The 14,141-nt window shown below is 33.4% G+C and overlaps 1 protein-coding gene across 1 annotated transcript in view; it reads left to right on the forward strand.

The window, feature by feature from the left end:
* Positions 1-3,755, forward strand: part of TRHDE (thyrotropin releasing hormone degrading enzyme) — a 358,378-nt gene extending 354,623 nt beyond the window's left edge. The window contains 1 exon segment of the mRNA XM_033118026.1: positions 977-3,755. Coding sequence (XP_032973917.1) covers positions 977-1,120 — 144 coding nt within the window. The 3' untranslated portion in view covers positions 1,121-3,755.
* Positions 3,756-14,141: the final 10,386 nt, after the last annotated feature.

The following is a 14,141-nucleotide window of genomic DNA, read 5'->3' on the forward strand; positions in this document are numbered from 1 at the left end:
TTTAAATACTCCCTCCTCCCCCGTTCCCGTTCTCCTTCCATCTTCACGCACTGCCTTTCCCTCCTGGCTTATCTTCCATGTGGCGCCCACCGTGTAAATGAATCACACCCCACACTAATGACGCCACATAATGTTTCTGTGTTGCAAGCTGAGTTTTCACATTTGTCTATTAGCACCACAATTGTTGGGTGGTTGCCAGTTTCTTAAGACATATCAACTGGAAAGAAAAACTGCTAGTATTGGATCATGAGATAAAATCCTCGAGCACTCCTAAAGTGTGTGAACTCTGTAGAGAAAATCTTATTTCCATAAAAATTAGGACAAAACTTTTAAAACTTATAACTTATTTTAATTAAGTCACAAATTCTCTAGCTAAATGAGACTACATTCCTGCTTCATTCTTTCTATATGTAGTTATTCAGGTTGTTGCAATGCCATTTAATCATCCCGTTTTTATATCATCATTACTTTTTCCCCACCACCCAATAACGTGGGTAATTCCTTGCCATTATAATGCTTGTCCTCATCATGCTTATTTGGAGAAGATAAAAAATATCTTCTCTCTACAAATAAACAAAAAAAATTGAGCTTTCATCCTTATATTCAGTGTTTAAAGCTGTTCTGTCTATTGGATATGCTTTGTAATTAGAACTCAACTTTGTCACAGTCCCTTCAACCTATGATGAAAAGAAAAACATGTCTGTTTTAATAGTTATTTATGAAACAAGAAGCTGAATTTGGGGTTATTTAAACTGTAACGTCCACTCAGTTTTTTTTCTTTCAGTTCCAAAAGAAATCACACCCAATGGATACACTCTGTTCTGTCGTGTTTCATTACTAAACCCGCTCCACATAATAAATATACCTCCTTCAGTGACTGTGGCACATTGTTTCAAATGGATTCTTGCTTGCATATATTGGACATGAGTTCATGTTAAGAGATGCATATTTACCATGTTAAAATGTCTATTTCCAGCTAAAGAACTTTATGAAGAGCTATGATGGAGTAGCTGCTGCTTCTTTCTCCAGAGCGGTGGAAACAGTGGAAGCCAACGTGCGCTGGAAAATGCTTTACCAAGACGAGCTTTTCCAATGGTTAGGAAAAGCTCTGAGACACTAGTATATGTCATACACCAGTCAGCTCAGAATTTTGTGAGAAGACCTGCTTTCTGTGGAATGAGGAAAATATGCTACATGGAGAATGGCCAGATTTTCAGTGTTAACGTGTGGGAGGAAATTTTTTTTAATTGTTGGTTTTGGGGGAGTGTGTGTGTGTGTGTGTGTGTGTGTGCGCTTCATTCATTCTGTTTTGTTTCTCTACTGGGTGTCCTTCTCTAAAGAAACTCTTGCAAGTGAAACTAGCCATGATTGCTTCAGCTGTACATTCCTTGCTCTCCAGGACCAAATATGATAGTGATGCATGTTGGTGTTGCAGTAAGTTTGGAAACACGTATTCAGAATAATTTGTGCATGGTTGTATGGTCCTGCCTGTGTTTCAGCATGCTTATTTAAAATGTCCAATGCTGTATGTGAATATATGTTACCTCCAGGATGGGCATTATGCAAAAGCACAAAGATTATCTATGACAATCAGTGTTGCAATGAAAGAAACACTAAAGAAAGGGAATTATATTCTTAGTCTTGGGCATTGTAAGAAGTAAAATAGCCCTTTAAGTGATCAGTGTCACTTATTTCAGCACTTGGATTGTCTTGCAATGATTACTCTATTGCTAACTCATTTTCTTTGAGTTAAATCTGTGTATACATTTAAAAAGGCATATCGATAGTGTATGCATATGTATATGTACATAGGGAAGCCCCATATGTATATAGTATGTGGTACACTGCACTTCTGCAAAGAATCTCTTCAGATCAAAGAAAATTTATCTCTTTTTATAAACTAATGCAATCTTAGAAAAGGCTGAAAAGAATTTATCTCAACACTGTCGTTCCTGACAATTTCCTGACTAAATTTCTCAACTGTTGCGGATCTTTGTCATCTACTTCCTGAACAATTGTCTATTCTACTACATAAAAATGAATTCAAACAAAATTTATGTATAAACTCAACATTGTTCTAATTCTCCTAAGTAAGTGGCCACCTCACTTTCCAAATATAGATTTTGTCATCCTTTTTGTCCAACTTCCTGTTGCATAAAACAATTGTGCATATTTAGTAATTGTTAGTGCTGCAAAAATATTTATTTTTCATCTTGTTTGGTTTTCCTTCTCATGTTGGGTGGTCCCGAGAGTTCAAAACTCTCTCTGTATGTTGGTTTTGTGTCTGTGTGAATCTAATCCTCCATTAAGCAACCATACCTCAAGAGGGTCTATTAGCCTGCAATGACCTTTGATGCCAGTTGTGCCATCAATTAAGAAGAAAAGTTACTTTTCTTGAGCAAAGCTTTTTCTTTGGCATTGACCACCCTTTTTGTGGCTTTGTGTTATGTAACACAAGTGTTTATTAATGATTTCTCACCCAGTAGGCCAGCTCTCCAAACATTGCTCAGATACTCCAAATTGACACATTTTGTTTATCATTATAAACTACCAATACAACTACTGTACATAAGTCAAATGTTTGTGGACCACTTTCTATTTTCCTGAGGTTTTCCACTCCTCCAAATCTTCTTGCAAATCACTGAAAGAAAATATTGTAACTCTAATAGTCAGTGCACACTGGGGGAAAAACAGTTATTTTAGAAACCGGAGTCATTGATTTATTGTAAGTTTGTAGTTCCTAATTCATGGAATGAGTATCACCTAAAATTGAATTTTATCTTTTTAGCAGGTAATATATATTTACACCTAAATTTTCCAGCACTTCATTCAATTAAAACACATGACTTTTAAGTACTCTATGTGGTGTTAATAAGGCATAGTAATGCTTTGTATAAAATCTATGAGTCATCCCACCTATCAGAAGTAATGAAATTCAATTAGTACTCATCACATAATCCTTCAGGGATGAGTCTGAGACATATCTATAATAAATATCACACTACTGTGCATGGTACAAAACATGTACCATGTCACCACTGGATTCATATTATAGAGAAGATAAAAAACTAGAGGTGGATGTCTTGTTTTTTGTTGTGAATTACTGAAAATTCTTAGTAGCTGTGACATTCTTTTGAGTGAAATCACCATTTCCAGATTTGAGTTAGAAGGGCTGTTAAAGTTCTTTTTTCCTCCCCACTGTTAATAATCTTAATCCTCTTTCAGTATTTTAGTGGCCTTGAACAACTGGTTTAGCTACAATGTCAAATCCTAAGTGTATAATTATGTGCAATGTTCAATACCTCATATAATACTTGTTCAACAGTATAAGTGGTATCAATGACATTGAGATGGAATTTTTGTTCTACATATTTTTCAATAGTTATCCTTTCAAATGTTGAAGATTATATCAGGCTTTAACGTTTTTTAGTTGTTTAATAAGTAATATTTTCAAAATAATAAAATGACCAATGATATCTCTTGGAATATTCTGTAAAATGTAGTTATAAAATTCTATTTTCTACATAGAATTTTTATCTTTTTTCTCTTCTTTGTCTGTTTTACAAATCATATATATGCATGAAATAACAGTTTGTTGAAAGTATCCAACATCTAGGCTTAAAACTTTACTGTGCCAATGTATGTACAACAGCAAAACTTGGTTTCAATTAGAAAGAACTGAGTTATTTACCATACTGAGTATTAAGTATCTCTAAGTAACTTGTAAATAAAAAGTTTTATCTCTTTCGACACATTTTCCCTTAAAAGTTTCTTATCATTTTTGAAGTTTTTTTAATATACAAGCACAACCACTAAGGCTAACAACTACAATGCTAGGTTTATTCTTGAATTTCAATAGTATGGATTTTAGCTGGAGCTTAAAACTCACTTCGGTTTATATTATTTATTGAATAATTATATCATAGAACTGAGATTTTTGTGGTAGTGAAATTTACAAATACTGCAACTAATATCTTACAAGGTTATTAAGATTGTATGATATATTTATAAATTGCATTTTATTTTCAAAGAACTTCTACACATGCTATTTTATTTAACTCCCTTCAAAAACAATAAATTATATTAGCCCTGATAGTCTGATGAGAAATCTGAGGCACAGAGTAGCAACATGAACTATTTAAAATTATATAGTTGTTATTTTGGAAACAGGTACAATAACCTAAGACTTTCAAAACACCCTTCCTACAACTAAAATAGAAAGACATACTTGAAATATCTCTATTCATTTCACTAGTTGGAAATTTTCCAAATACTGAAAGCAGCATCAAAATATGTGATTAAATATATCTACAATAATTATATTAGTTTTAAAAGTCTTCATTTCTAATTTACATGATGTCAAACAACTGGATGAAATGTTTATCAGCATTCACCTTGGTTAGCATAAGTAGTCAAATATTAGGATGAAAAATATTGATTATAGTTTCCTGTTTTTAGCTTTTGGTGAACATTGTTTAAATGACCTTAAAATACTGCTAATTTATTTCCCACACAAATTTCTCTGATAAACTCTATCTGTAGTAACAGATGGTCAGACCACAGATAAAATGTCCACCTAAATCAGTGAAAATAGCATTCAGTAAAATGTTTATAAATCTATGCAGACTAACTTGTGAAATAAATTTTTGTGCAGCTGTAGTACTGGATTCGATGCAGTAAAGGGATTCCTAAAGAAATTTACCATAACATATTTAATTAAAAATCTACTGGTTATTAAAAATTCAAGGAAGTGTTTTCTAAGAATTCTGACACCTAAAATAGCCCAGTTATTCTCCTTAGCATGCTCATGAGGTAGTCACATATGCCTATTCAAGAAGTAGTACAAGCTCATATAATGAGAAATTTAGAGTCCCACACCTGTATTCTTCCCTATATCACAGATTGTAGTTGAGTTATTATCAGTTGACACTGCTAATTATATAATGACAGAATTCAAGTTAATTAAACAAATTGAGCATCTTTTGTTTCACAAAGCACTTTGTGAGAGGTAAAGAAGGAAGAGATAAATAAGGTCTGAAGGAATTCACATCACAATGAGTGAAACAAAGATAAGGAAATAATGACCCAATCAGAATAAGGGCAACATGAAAAATAATTACATGCCACAGAAAAGGAGCTAAATCCTTTTTTAGGTTTGGATAATTTATGCAATTATTTTTGTGCACTAGTTCTCAGAATGTTTATGGATAATTCTCATTGTTTTGTTTCATGCCACTTAGTCCTCTTTCACGGAAATGTGTAACATTTAGAAAGTATAATAAAACCAGTCAGTTTAAATTTTATAGTTGGAATATAAATTGGGATGGAATTTATCTTTAAAAAAAGCTGTTTGAGCAATTTAATAATATCAGTAAGTTGCAGGAAGAATGTTTAACCTACTTATGTAAAAGTGGTTCAAGTTTTTTAAAATGGTTTTAGCATGCTATTTGTATAGTCACAATGTGCTAATTTTGGGTTAATCATATATGTTTTTTCAAGCAGGTTCAATAATTCTTATCCTAGGCAATAATGTATTAGTTCAAATTAATATAGGTGAACTTTCGAGTACAAAAATGTTCCTGTAAAATATTCTAGAATTCCAAATTTTAATATGTAAAAGTAAACTTCAGTTCAATTACTTTGAATTAATAAGAAAGTTTTTATTAAAATATTTTGTTTTCTGCTGTTTATATTTAGGAAAAATATATTTAACAAAAGTATACTTTGGTAGCTTTTATTTTTAATTTTATTTTGTGAAATTTTATTTCAAAGGAAGTTTCAAGTATCTGAAATACTAAAAATAAGTAGTTGGTGAAAGTATATATTCTAATTTTAAGTATACTGCATATGCATGACTACCTGCATTTTACTTTTTAAATAAGTAGTTCACAAATGGCCCTAGCAGTAGACACTATTATTTTATCCAGATTTTGAAAACATAGCATGTTAAGGGAATTTATTTTGAATAGTTATCTTTTGGACATTCCCATTTCATGTACTATACTAAGAAAAAAGAAAAAAAGACCAATCCTTTATTTAATCTGAATTAATTTTTTTGTGCTGTATTAACATTAAAGTGAGTTAGACTATAGAGAAAGAACAAAAATTTGAGTGTCTACTAAATGCCAAGCATTTTCTAGACGTCGTCTTATTTGATAAACCTAATAAAGAATTATCAGTTCCATTTTACCAGTGAGGAGACTAGGCTTAGAGTTATGATCAGTTTATATAACTGGTGGTAGGTATTAGCTGGGATTCAAAATCCTGCACACCCAAGCCTCCTACAGCTCAAATTAGTCATTAAGCTGCTCCAACGTGAATGGAAACATAATGCTTATCCATACAGACCAGTGTCTATAGAAGATTTGATTAGATACTTAGCTCACTTTCTCATCGTTTTTGGCTCACTTGAGAGAAGTGTTACTTAGTGCATTCTGGTTTGCCACTCATTTCTTAACAAGGTTACTTCATATCGCCTATAAAAAATTTTATCAGGATGTGTTACATTACTATAGTCGGTTTTGTAGTAGGTACTCCAGCCAAGATATGGAAAATAAATAAAAAGATAGGCTGGATTGCCAAGCTCTTCACCAATGGACCAAAAGATAAGGTTAAACCTCTTTTCTGCATGTGTAGGAGACCTATTAGCCTAGAGAGAATTTTGCTTAGTGATGAGGTCAGAGAAGTATTTCTCTCTTTCTGCTTAGAACTATAGATGAACTGCAGCTGTTTAATTTACCCGAAGTTAAGTTTTTCACTGGCTTGCTGTGTGTAGATACAGTTTAAGATAACTGCTTTGACCTAGCGCTGCACAGGTCAACTTGTTTCTAATAGCACACATTTTTATTATGCCGTGAAAGTAAATGAAAGAGTGAGCTATTTTATAGCAAATATTACAGTGAAGTTAAGAATATCTGTCTTGGATGTGCAGTGCATTTATTTTCTATGTTGGTCAGTCACTGTTCATTTAACCCCTACTAAATTCACAATATTGCACATTATTGCGTTCCCACCTTCACATAACATGACCTACTGGGTGAGGACATTTATTATTATTATTTTTTGTTATTCAGTTTTATTTAAAATAGGTTTATTATGTCATTTCTCAAGTCCTAAACATTTTTCAAATGAATGCCTCCTCAAATATTGTATCCTACCTTTTAAAATATTGTATAACAGCAATCTCACATTATCTTTTTAAATGCTGCTTGTACATTGCTATATATGAATACACTTGCCATTTTTTACTATCTGTTAGTCCCTTTATATTTTGTTAGGACTGAAAACAAATTAGGACCATGAAACTAAAACATATTAGGACTATGAAGCATGTGCACCATCCAGTTATTGAAGCAAGAAAATAAATTCTGCCTTTTTCATAATTGGCTTTCTGGACACCACTGCACTCATCAGATAATCTTAACAAAAATATTATGTGGCCTATTTCGGTGAACTTGAATTTATTCAGCAACAAAGTTTATTTTCCTAAAACCATTCCCCAAATGAACAGACTTATTTAAAATATGCCAAATGGAAGCAATTTTTTTCTTTCTAATTATTTTACAATTTAGAAATAAAAATGTAACATCTTTTAGTAAATACAAGTTACTAAAGCATTTACCAAATAAATAACTTGTGTTAGTTTAGCAGATGTTTTCTATGGTATGCCTTTAAAATTATTCAGTAATAATTGAATCAGTATGTACAACATGAAATTTTTATTCCATTATAAGCAAGCACTAACAAAATGAATTTTTCTAAATGAGAAAATTTGTCTTCTGTATTTTAAGCAGAACAAATTTGAATTTTGCCTCTGATAATAAAATTTTGTACAGTAATGTATAATTCATCACTGTCTTAATTTTCTGACATGTACAGATAAGGCCAAGATAAATAATACCTTCTTTTTTTTTATTATGCTCTGTTTTCACTTGAGAACCTATTTAAAAAATTCTCAGTATACACACTGCAGAGGTCCATGAAAAACAGAAAAAAAAACCAAAAAACAACACTCCCTTTTCTGACATGGGCTTTATAAAAAGCTACACACATGCTGAAGCTAGGATAAAGAAGTATGTATTTGTGCTATATTGTGAAGAGAAAAAAATACCAATTCGGTCTCCATTCTAATTATATGCTTTTAGAGTAAATTAAATGATCTGCACTTTGGTAAAAGTGATTTCACCTGAAATGCATTTCAGATGGCTTTTTAATAGGTTTTCTGCGTTCGACAGACTCAGGATCTTTGGATTTCAAGAACAGTTTTCAGTAACAATAGGACTGTAAAATATATATAACCAGGGCTCATAAGTAGTACTCAAAATATATTTTTCAATGTCTCTGGGTTTTTCTAAGGATTGTTCAGAGAACATTAGAACTTGACTCTGCATAGCCACCCATTTGAGCCTTACCCGTAAAACTTTACACAACCATAGGAAATCTTCCTCTGCTATGAGCATGAGAATAAGAAATGGAAGGCCTTCCAAGCCAGAATTAAGACTTCTCCTATTAGTATGAGAGCCAATGTCTACGTGTATATGTATATATACATATACACATACACATATACTGGAGATATATAGATGTCTATCTATAGATGTATATGTATGTATCATATATACATATAAACCTCATTTATACCTAGTTTTTTTATTTCAATGTTCAAATGATAGTTGTGTGACAGAACGATCACGTGTCAGAAAATGGCTATTGCAAAATGTAAATTGGATGAGTAGAGCATGGCTACCATCTTTACCTGAATAGCATGTCAAATGGATCATCAAATTATAAAGGCTTGATCGCAGGATTTCTCTGGAAGAATCATGAGGGAACTTATTATGAAGCCATGCTGCCTGGCCCCCAACCCTAGAAATTGTTTAGTAGTTGTTGGGTGGGACATGGTGACCTGCATTTTGAACAAGGATTTTTGGTGATTCTTGTAGAGGTGATCCATCTAGACGACACTTTCAGAAACATTGGCTAGGCACAGTGGTTCTCTGCCCCGACTTTACATTAGATTTCCCGGGGTGGCTTTTAAAACATACTGATGCCTGGGCCCCTCTCAAATCCAATTAAAGAAGAATCTCTGGCATGGGGAATCAGCATTGTCATTTTTTAAAACCCCCAGATAGTTCTAATATGCAGTCAGTGTTAAGGCCTCCTGAACAGGAGATACCACATTATTAAGTAACTTAAGCAGTAATTACAGAATGTTACCAAAAGTGCCTATTTTTCAAAAAAATCTAAGAAGTTTTTACTAGTTTTCTCCATTCTTCACCAAATACAGAGGTGTTCTTAATTAGCTAAATAGTAAAAAGTGAACAAAGAGTTTAAACAACTGACCTCATTGCTCTAACATATCACTGCCACAGGGCAGAAAACTGCGTGGTTCCCAGCCGTCCATGAAGATGCCTAATTTTCCTTGTGTTCTGACACTGGCTTTTCTCCTGTCACCGACTTTATCTTATATCCTTTTCTCCATAGCCTTAATGAGTATGACTATATCCATATTTACTGTTATCAACAATAATAATTTTTCAACTTTTATTTTGTTTTGAAATAAAGAAGGTGCCCGTTTGCAGGGTGTTCCATCAAATGATTGCACCTTGTGCTCTGAGGAAAGAACAATTTTTTTCTGTTGCTCATTTTCAAGTCCCTGAAATTGGAGATCCAGCCTGATACATAGATTAAAATGGTTACGTCTCGGAGATAAACACACATAAACTGTTATTATTAATGATTTTCGTCTGAAACAGTATTCTTTTTTTAAGTTATTTTCCGGTTTCTTTTTTTCTGCTCCCTTCTTTCTCTCTGTCTCTCTCTGTCTTTCTCTCTCTCTGTCTCTCTCTGTCTCTCTCTCTGTCTCTCTCTCTCTCTGTCTCTCTCTCTCTGTCTCGTTTTGACCTGCCAGCTGAGCACTGAGTCTTTTCAGCTATATTTTCTCTTGACATTGCAAAAAGAATACTGAAAGTTTTGAGCAGTTTCTATATCAGTGTGCATAATAGAAAGTGACATGTGTTCTTGGGATTGTCAAACAAGGCCCAAAGGGCACCTGGATACATTGAAACTGCCTGGTTGTGCTCTTGAGTCTTCATGCACATTCATCATTTCTTTAGTTCTTAGCGTCCCTTAGGTCGTTAAAATCTGCTTCCCTTTCCTAAAATCTCGAGCTAATTAGAGATTTCAGAATACAAACGAATTATTTTTTTCACTAAAAAGGGAACTAGAAACAATTGTCTCCTCTGGAACATTGTAGCAAGCTGATAGATGGTAAAACATTTAATTGGGGAACTCTTGAGCCTTATCTCACACACACACACACACACACACACACACACACACTAAACTATTCCTCTTTATTCTACTTTTGCTATTTTTTCATTCTTCATCTTTCACCCTATATGTAATTGTCTTCATATGATTTAATATTGAACCTATTTTCATGCAGAAAGGAAACTTTTCTGTAGAGTAAGACCTCCCAAGTTAGTAGATTTTTATTAAGTTATTAGAATTTGTACAATGACCAATTTCGCTGAGACATTTATGACAAATTCAGGTCTACCCAAGATCTCCAACAACTGCCTGCTGGGTAAAGTGAAAGAGGGAACTGCTTAATGAGCAAAGATCTATGTAGAAGTCCTAAAGCTAAATCCTAATAGGAATAGCTGCAATCCCACATTACTAGGTAGATGTACACCAAAATTTAGCACAAAAAAAGAGAATGGAAAGCAGGCTTGCTGTATTTAAGGTGGTGGTGGACTTCAGAAGACAGAGAACACGCAAAGGTGCAACAGGTGACTGAAAGAATACAGTTTGAGTACATCAGGAATACGTTATACAAGCAACAGTTATTTTGGTATTTAGATCACCTCAATATTTTCCAGTGGTATTTGAGTGGAGATAATTGAGTGAAAAAATGAAGACAAGTTCAAAAACAAATATTAATTTTAATCCTGTTCAAACTGCCTCTGAAGAGCAAGAACTGGCCAGTGTTTAGATGTTTTAAGTGTGTGTGTAAGTGTGTGTGTGTGTGTGTGTGTGTGTGTGTGTGTGTGTGTGTGTGTTTTGGATGGAGGAGAAGGATGAGGAGAGTTGAGAGCAGATAATGGAAACTTTAATTACATTTTCACATGGTAAACAAATGAAATTATAATCCCACATTATACATTAAAATCATTTTCTAATCTTTCAAACTCAAATTATTCAATTTGCCAGTTTGAAATTCCTCATCTTATTGCATAAATATCTGGTGATTCAGAGGAGAGATTTAGACTGAAATGTGATACTATTACTTTTGGTTCTATAGAAAGTGACATGAGTTTCTAGAACTGTCAAATAAGATTCAGAAGATTTCTGGGTGGAACAGAAGCTAGGTTTTCTCTTGAATTTAAAAAAGAAATACCCAAACCTAACTTTGGATAAATGTAACCAGAAAAAATCAAGTTTCCCTTTTTGGTTAGTAACTAAACATTTAAACTCTAATGTTGGAGGTAATATCTGTGGATATATGCCAATTATATTTCCACATGAAAATAAAATTATAATCCCACATTATACATTAAAATCATTTTCTAATCTTTTGGACTCAAATTATTCAATTTGCTAGTTTGAAAATACTCATCTGGTTGCATGTGAAGAAATAGTTGGTGATTTAGAGGAGAGATTTAGACTGAAATGTATTTTGTCATAAATACCTTTTAAAATAAAGATTCCCATGTCTCAAGTTTCTAGTCATTCTCAGCTACTTGAACAATTTGAGTGAAGGCAAATGCTTTGGCTGAGTTTTGTGGACAAATATTCCATTTTATTTGACCATGGACACTTAGCTTACTTACCATGATATTTATCATCACTTGAGAGGTTTGATTTTATACTACAAACCTTGTACAGAATGAACAAATTACAAGGATCAAGCTAAACATCATTTTCCATGCCCTAGGTGCCTAAATTTGCAGTTTCCTTAAGATCAGCTTGATCCGGAAAGCTTTTAGTTAATTAAAGTTCCAAAGTTTGAATACTGCTAAGGCAAATCTCAATTAAACACTGGCTGTGTTTTGGACTTGAGCCAAGCGATTGATAGTTTTGTTCTTGTTAAATTTTGTCATGTGAGAATTTTGAGATTCTGATGTTACCATCCATTGTAACAACTTTTCTCTATATAGCACCATGTCATCTTTGTCTTCATTTAAATCAAGAGATGGGATTGTTTTTGTTGCCGATATCATTGTGCCAGCAGATCTGATACCTGCCAGTCATTTCTTACTTAGATGTGTGGAGCCTGTGGTTAGTCTTACTTAGATGTGTGAATCCATGTGGGACTCTTTTGGGGAAATCTTCTCTGCTTACAGACTCTGCTTACAGACTGTGTTTTGGACTTGAGTTTTGGACTGTGTTTTGACTATGCACTGCCACATTTAGGGGTTAAGGGGCTAAAATAAAGTGGTAACAGAATTCTACACTTCTATGTTTCTGATAACTCCATTTTACCTACCTCAGAAACATTGAAATGGCAGCTATCAAAATACCGTACAGCTAAGAACAATTTTTACTCTAATATCTTGCTAGAGTTTTATGAAGAAGAGTTGGGTCGATTTTTTTCTCTCTCAATGTTTTCAAACACACCCGAATAAAATCAATTGGAAATATGATAATCTTTCCATTTCTTGACAGCAACTTCAGGTATAATAAATTCTCAATCACATTTTCTTGATTGAGAACAACCTAAGTGCCGGTATGGAAACCAATGACTTTCCAGGATGAGCAAAAACAGCACAGAACAAGAAGTGTTTTGGGAATTTAGAGGCATAACTAGAATAAAAAGTGTTGATCATTTTAAAGTATTGCAAAGCTAAAGCTTTTAAACTCACTTCATTCCTTTAATTTGTTCAAAAATATCGCTTTAGAGTAACACTTGTTATCGACTTTGACCTGCTTGGTAGAGAAAGTAGAAGAGGAGGATAATAAGACGCTATTTCATGACACATCCATTACAGTAATTCATTTATAGTATGAAACCTTTGCCAATGATAAATGCATGTTACTGTGGTGCAATTACGAATGTACCTTGGCTTTTCAACAATAAAGCTGCCAAAAGTTTGTAAAATGCGCAAGGGAGAATGAAATTTTAGTTGAAGAACTGAACTAACCAAGAAGTATAATTTTTAAGAACGTGTCTGTACTGTTTCTTTAAAGAGATTTTTGTCCACTGTTAATGGAGATTCTGTGATAACAAAACACACTTTCCGCTTAATTAATAGTCTATGAACTTGACCTACACTTGACTTTGCATGCATGCTGCCTTTTCCAATTATCTGCATATAGAAACCATTGGCAGTATTACCCTATTGCTGCAAAACATAAATCTATTCAAGAAAATGATGCCACTTACAGCTTTGAAATTCCTTAAAGACCATGGATTGGACTGGGAAAATGGTGTTAATCTTTTGATCTTTGATATTTTAGTATGAAATGGATGTGACATAGAATTATGTAATCATTTGGCTCCCATGCCACTACTATGCTTCATAATCTTACGAAATGTTAAAGGTCTAAGCTACAATCAGTATGGAGTTAATGAATGGTGAATTTATGTTGACCTACTGTGCACTCAAACCTACATTATATGCTGTGCTTTGACATTAAAGTAATGTAAGGCATAGGTCTTTGCCTAGAAGAAAATTTTGTGATTGGAAAAATGACAATTATGGCTAAAACAGAATGTCATAAAAGAATAGAGAAAAATGTAGACTACACATTTTAGTCCACTTTTGAGAAAAAGGTATGTTGTGAATGGACTGAGCTTCTTAGGAAAGACTGTGGAGTAAATGGAGTTGGAGGAAGATTACTGACCACTCTATGGTTTCCATGAGAGAAAAAGTAAGGCATGGGGGTGGGGGTGGGGGGTGAGGAATACTTAACATAGAAAAAAGTTTAATAAGAACTTCAAGATCTGTCCTACCCATTCTTTTTATTCATACAAGTTACAGAAAGACTTTGACTGGCTTTAAGTTACTTCTGTCTGATCTGATGAAACTATTTCTATTTTGAGGACTATTTTTCAGAAGCAGTGATTGATTATTATGGGAAGAAACTAAGCTATAAAACAAACATCTTCTTAAAATTGTGTGTGATGGAAGTATATA

Source organism: Rhinolophus ferrumequinum, chromosome 10, assembly GCF_004115265.2.
Source record: "Rhinolophus ferrumequinum isolate MPI-CBG mRhiFer1 chromosome 10, mRhiFer1_v1.p, whole genome shotgun sequence".
NCBI classification, from domain to species: Eukaryota; Metazoa; Chordata; class Mammalia; order Chiroptera; family Rhinolophidae; genus Rhinolophus; species Rhinolophus ferrumequinum.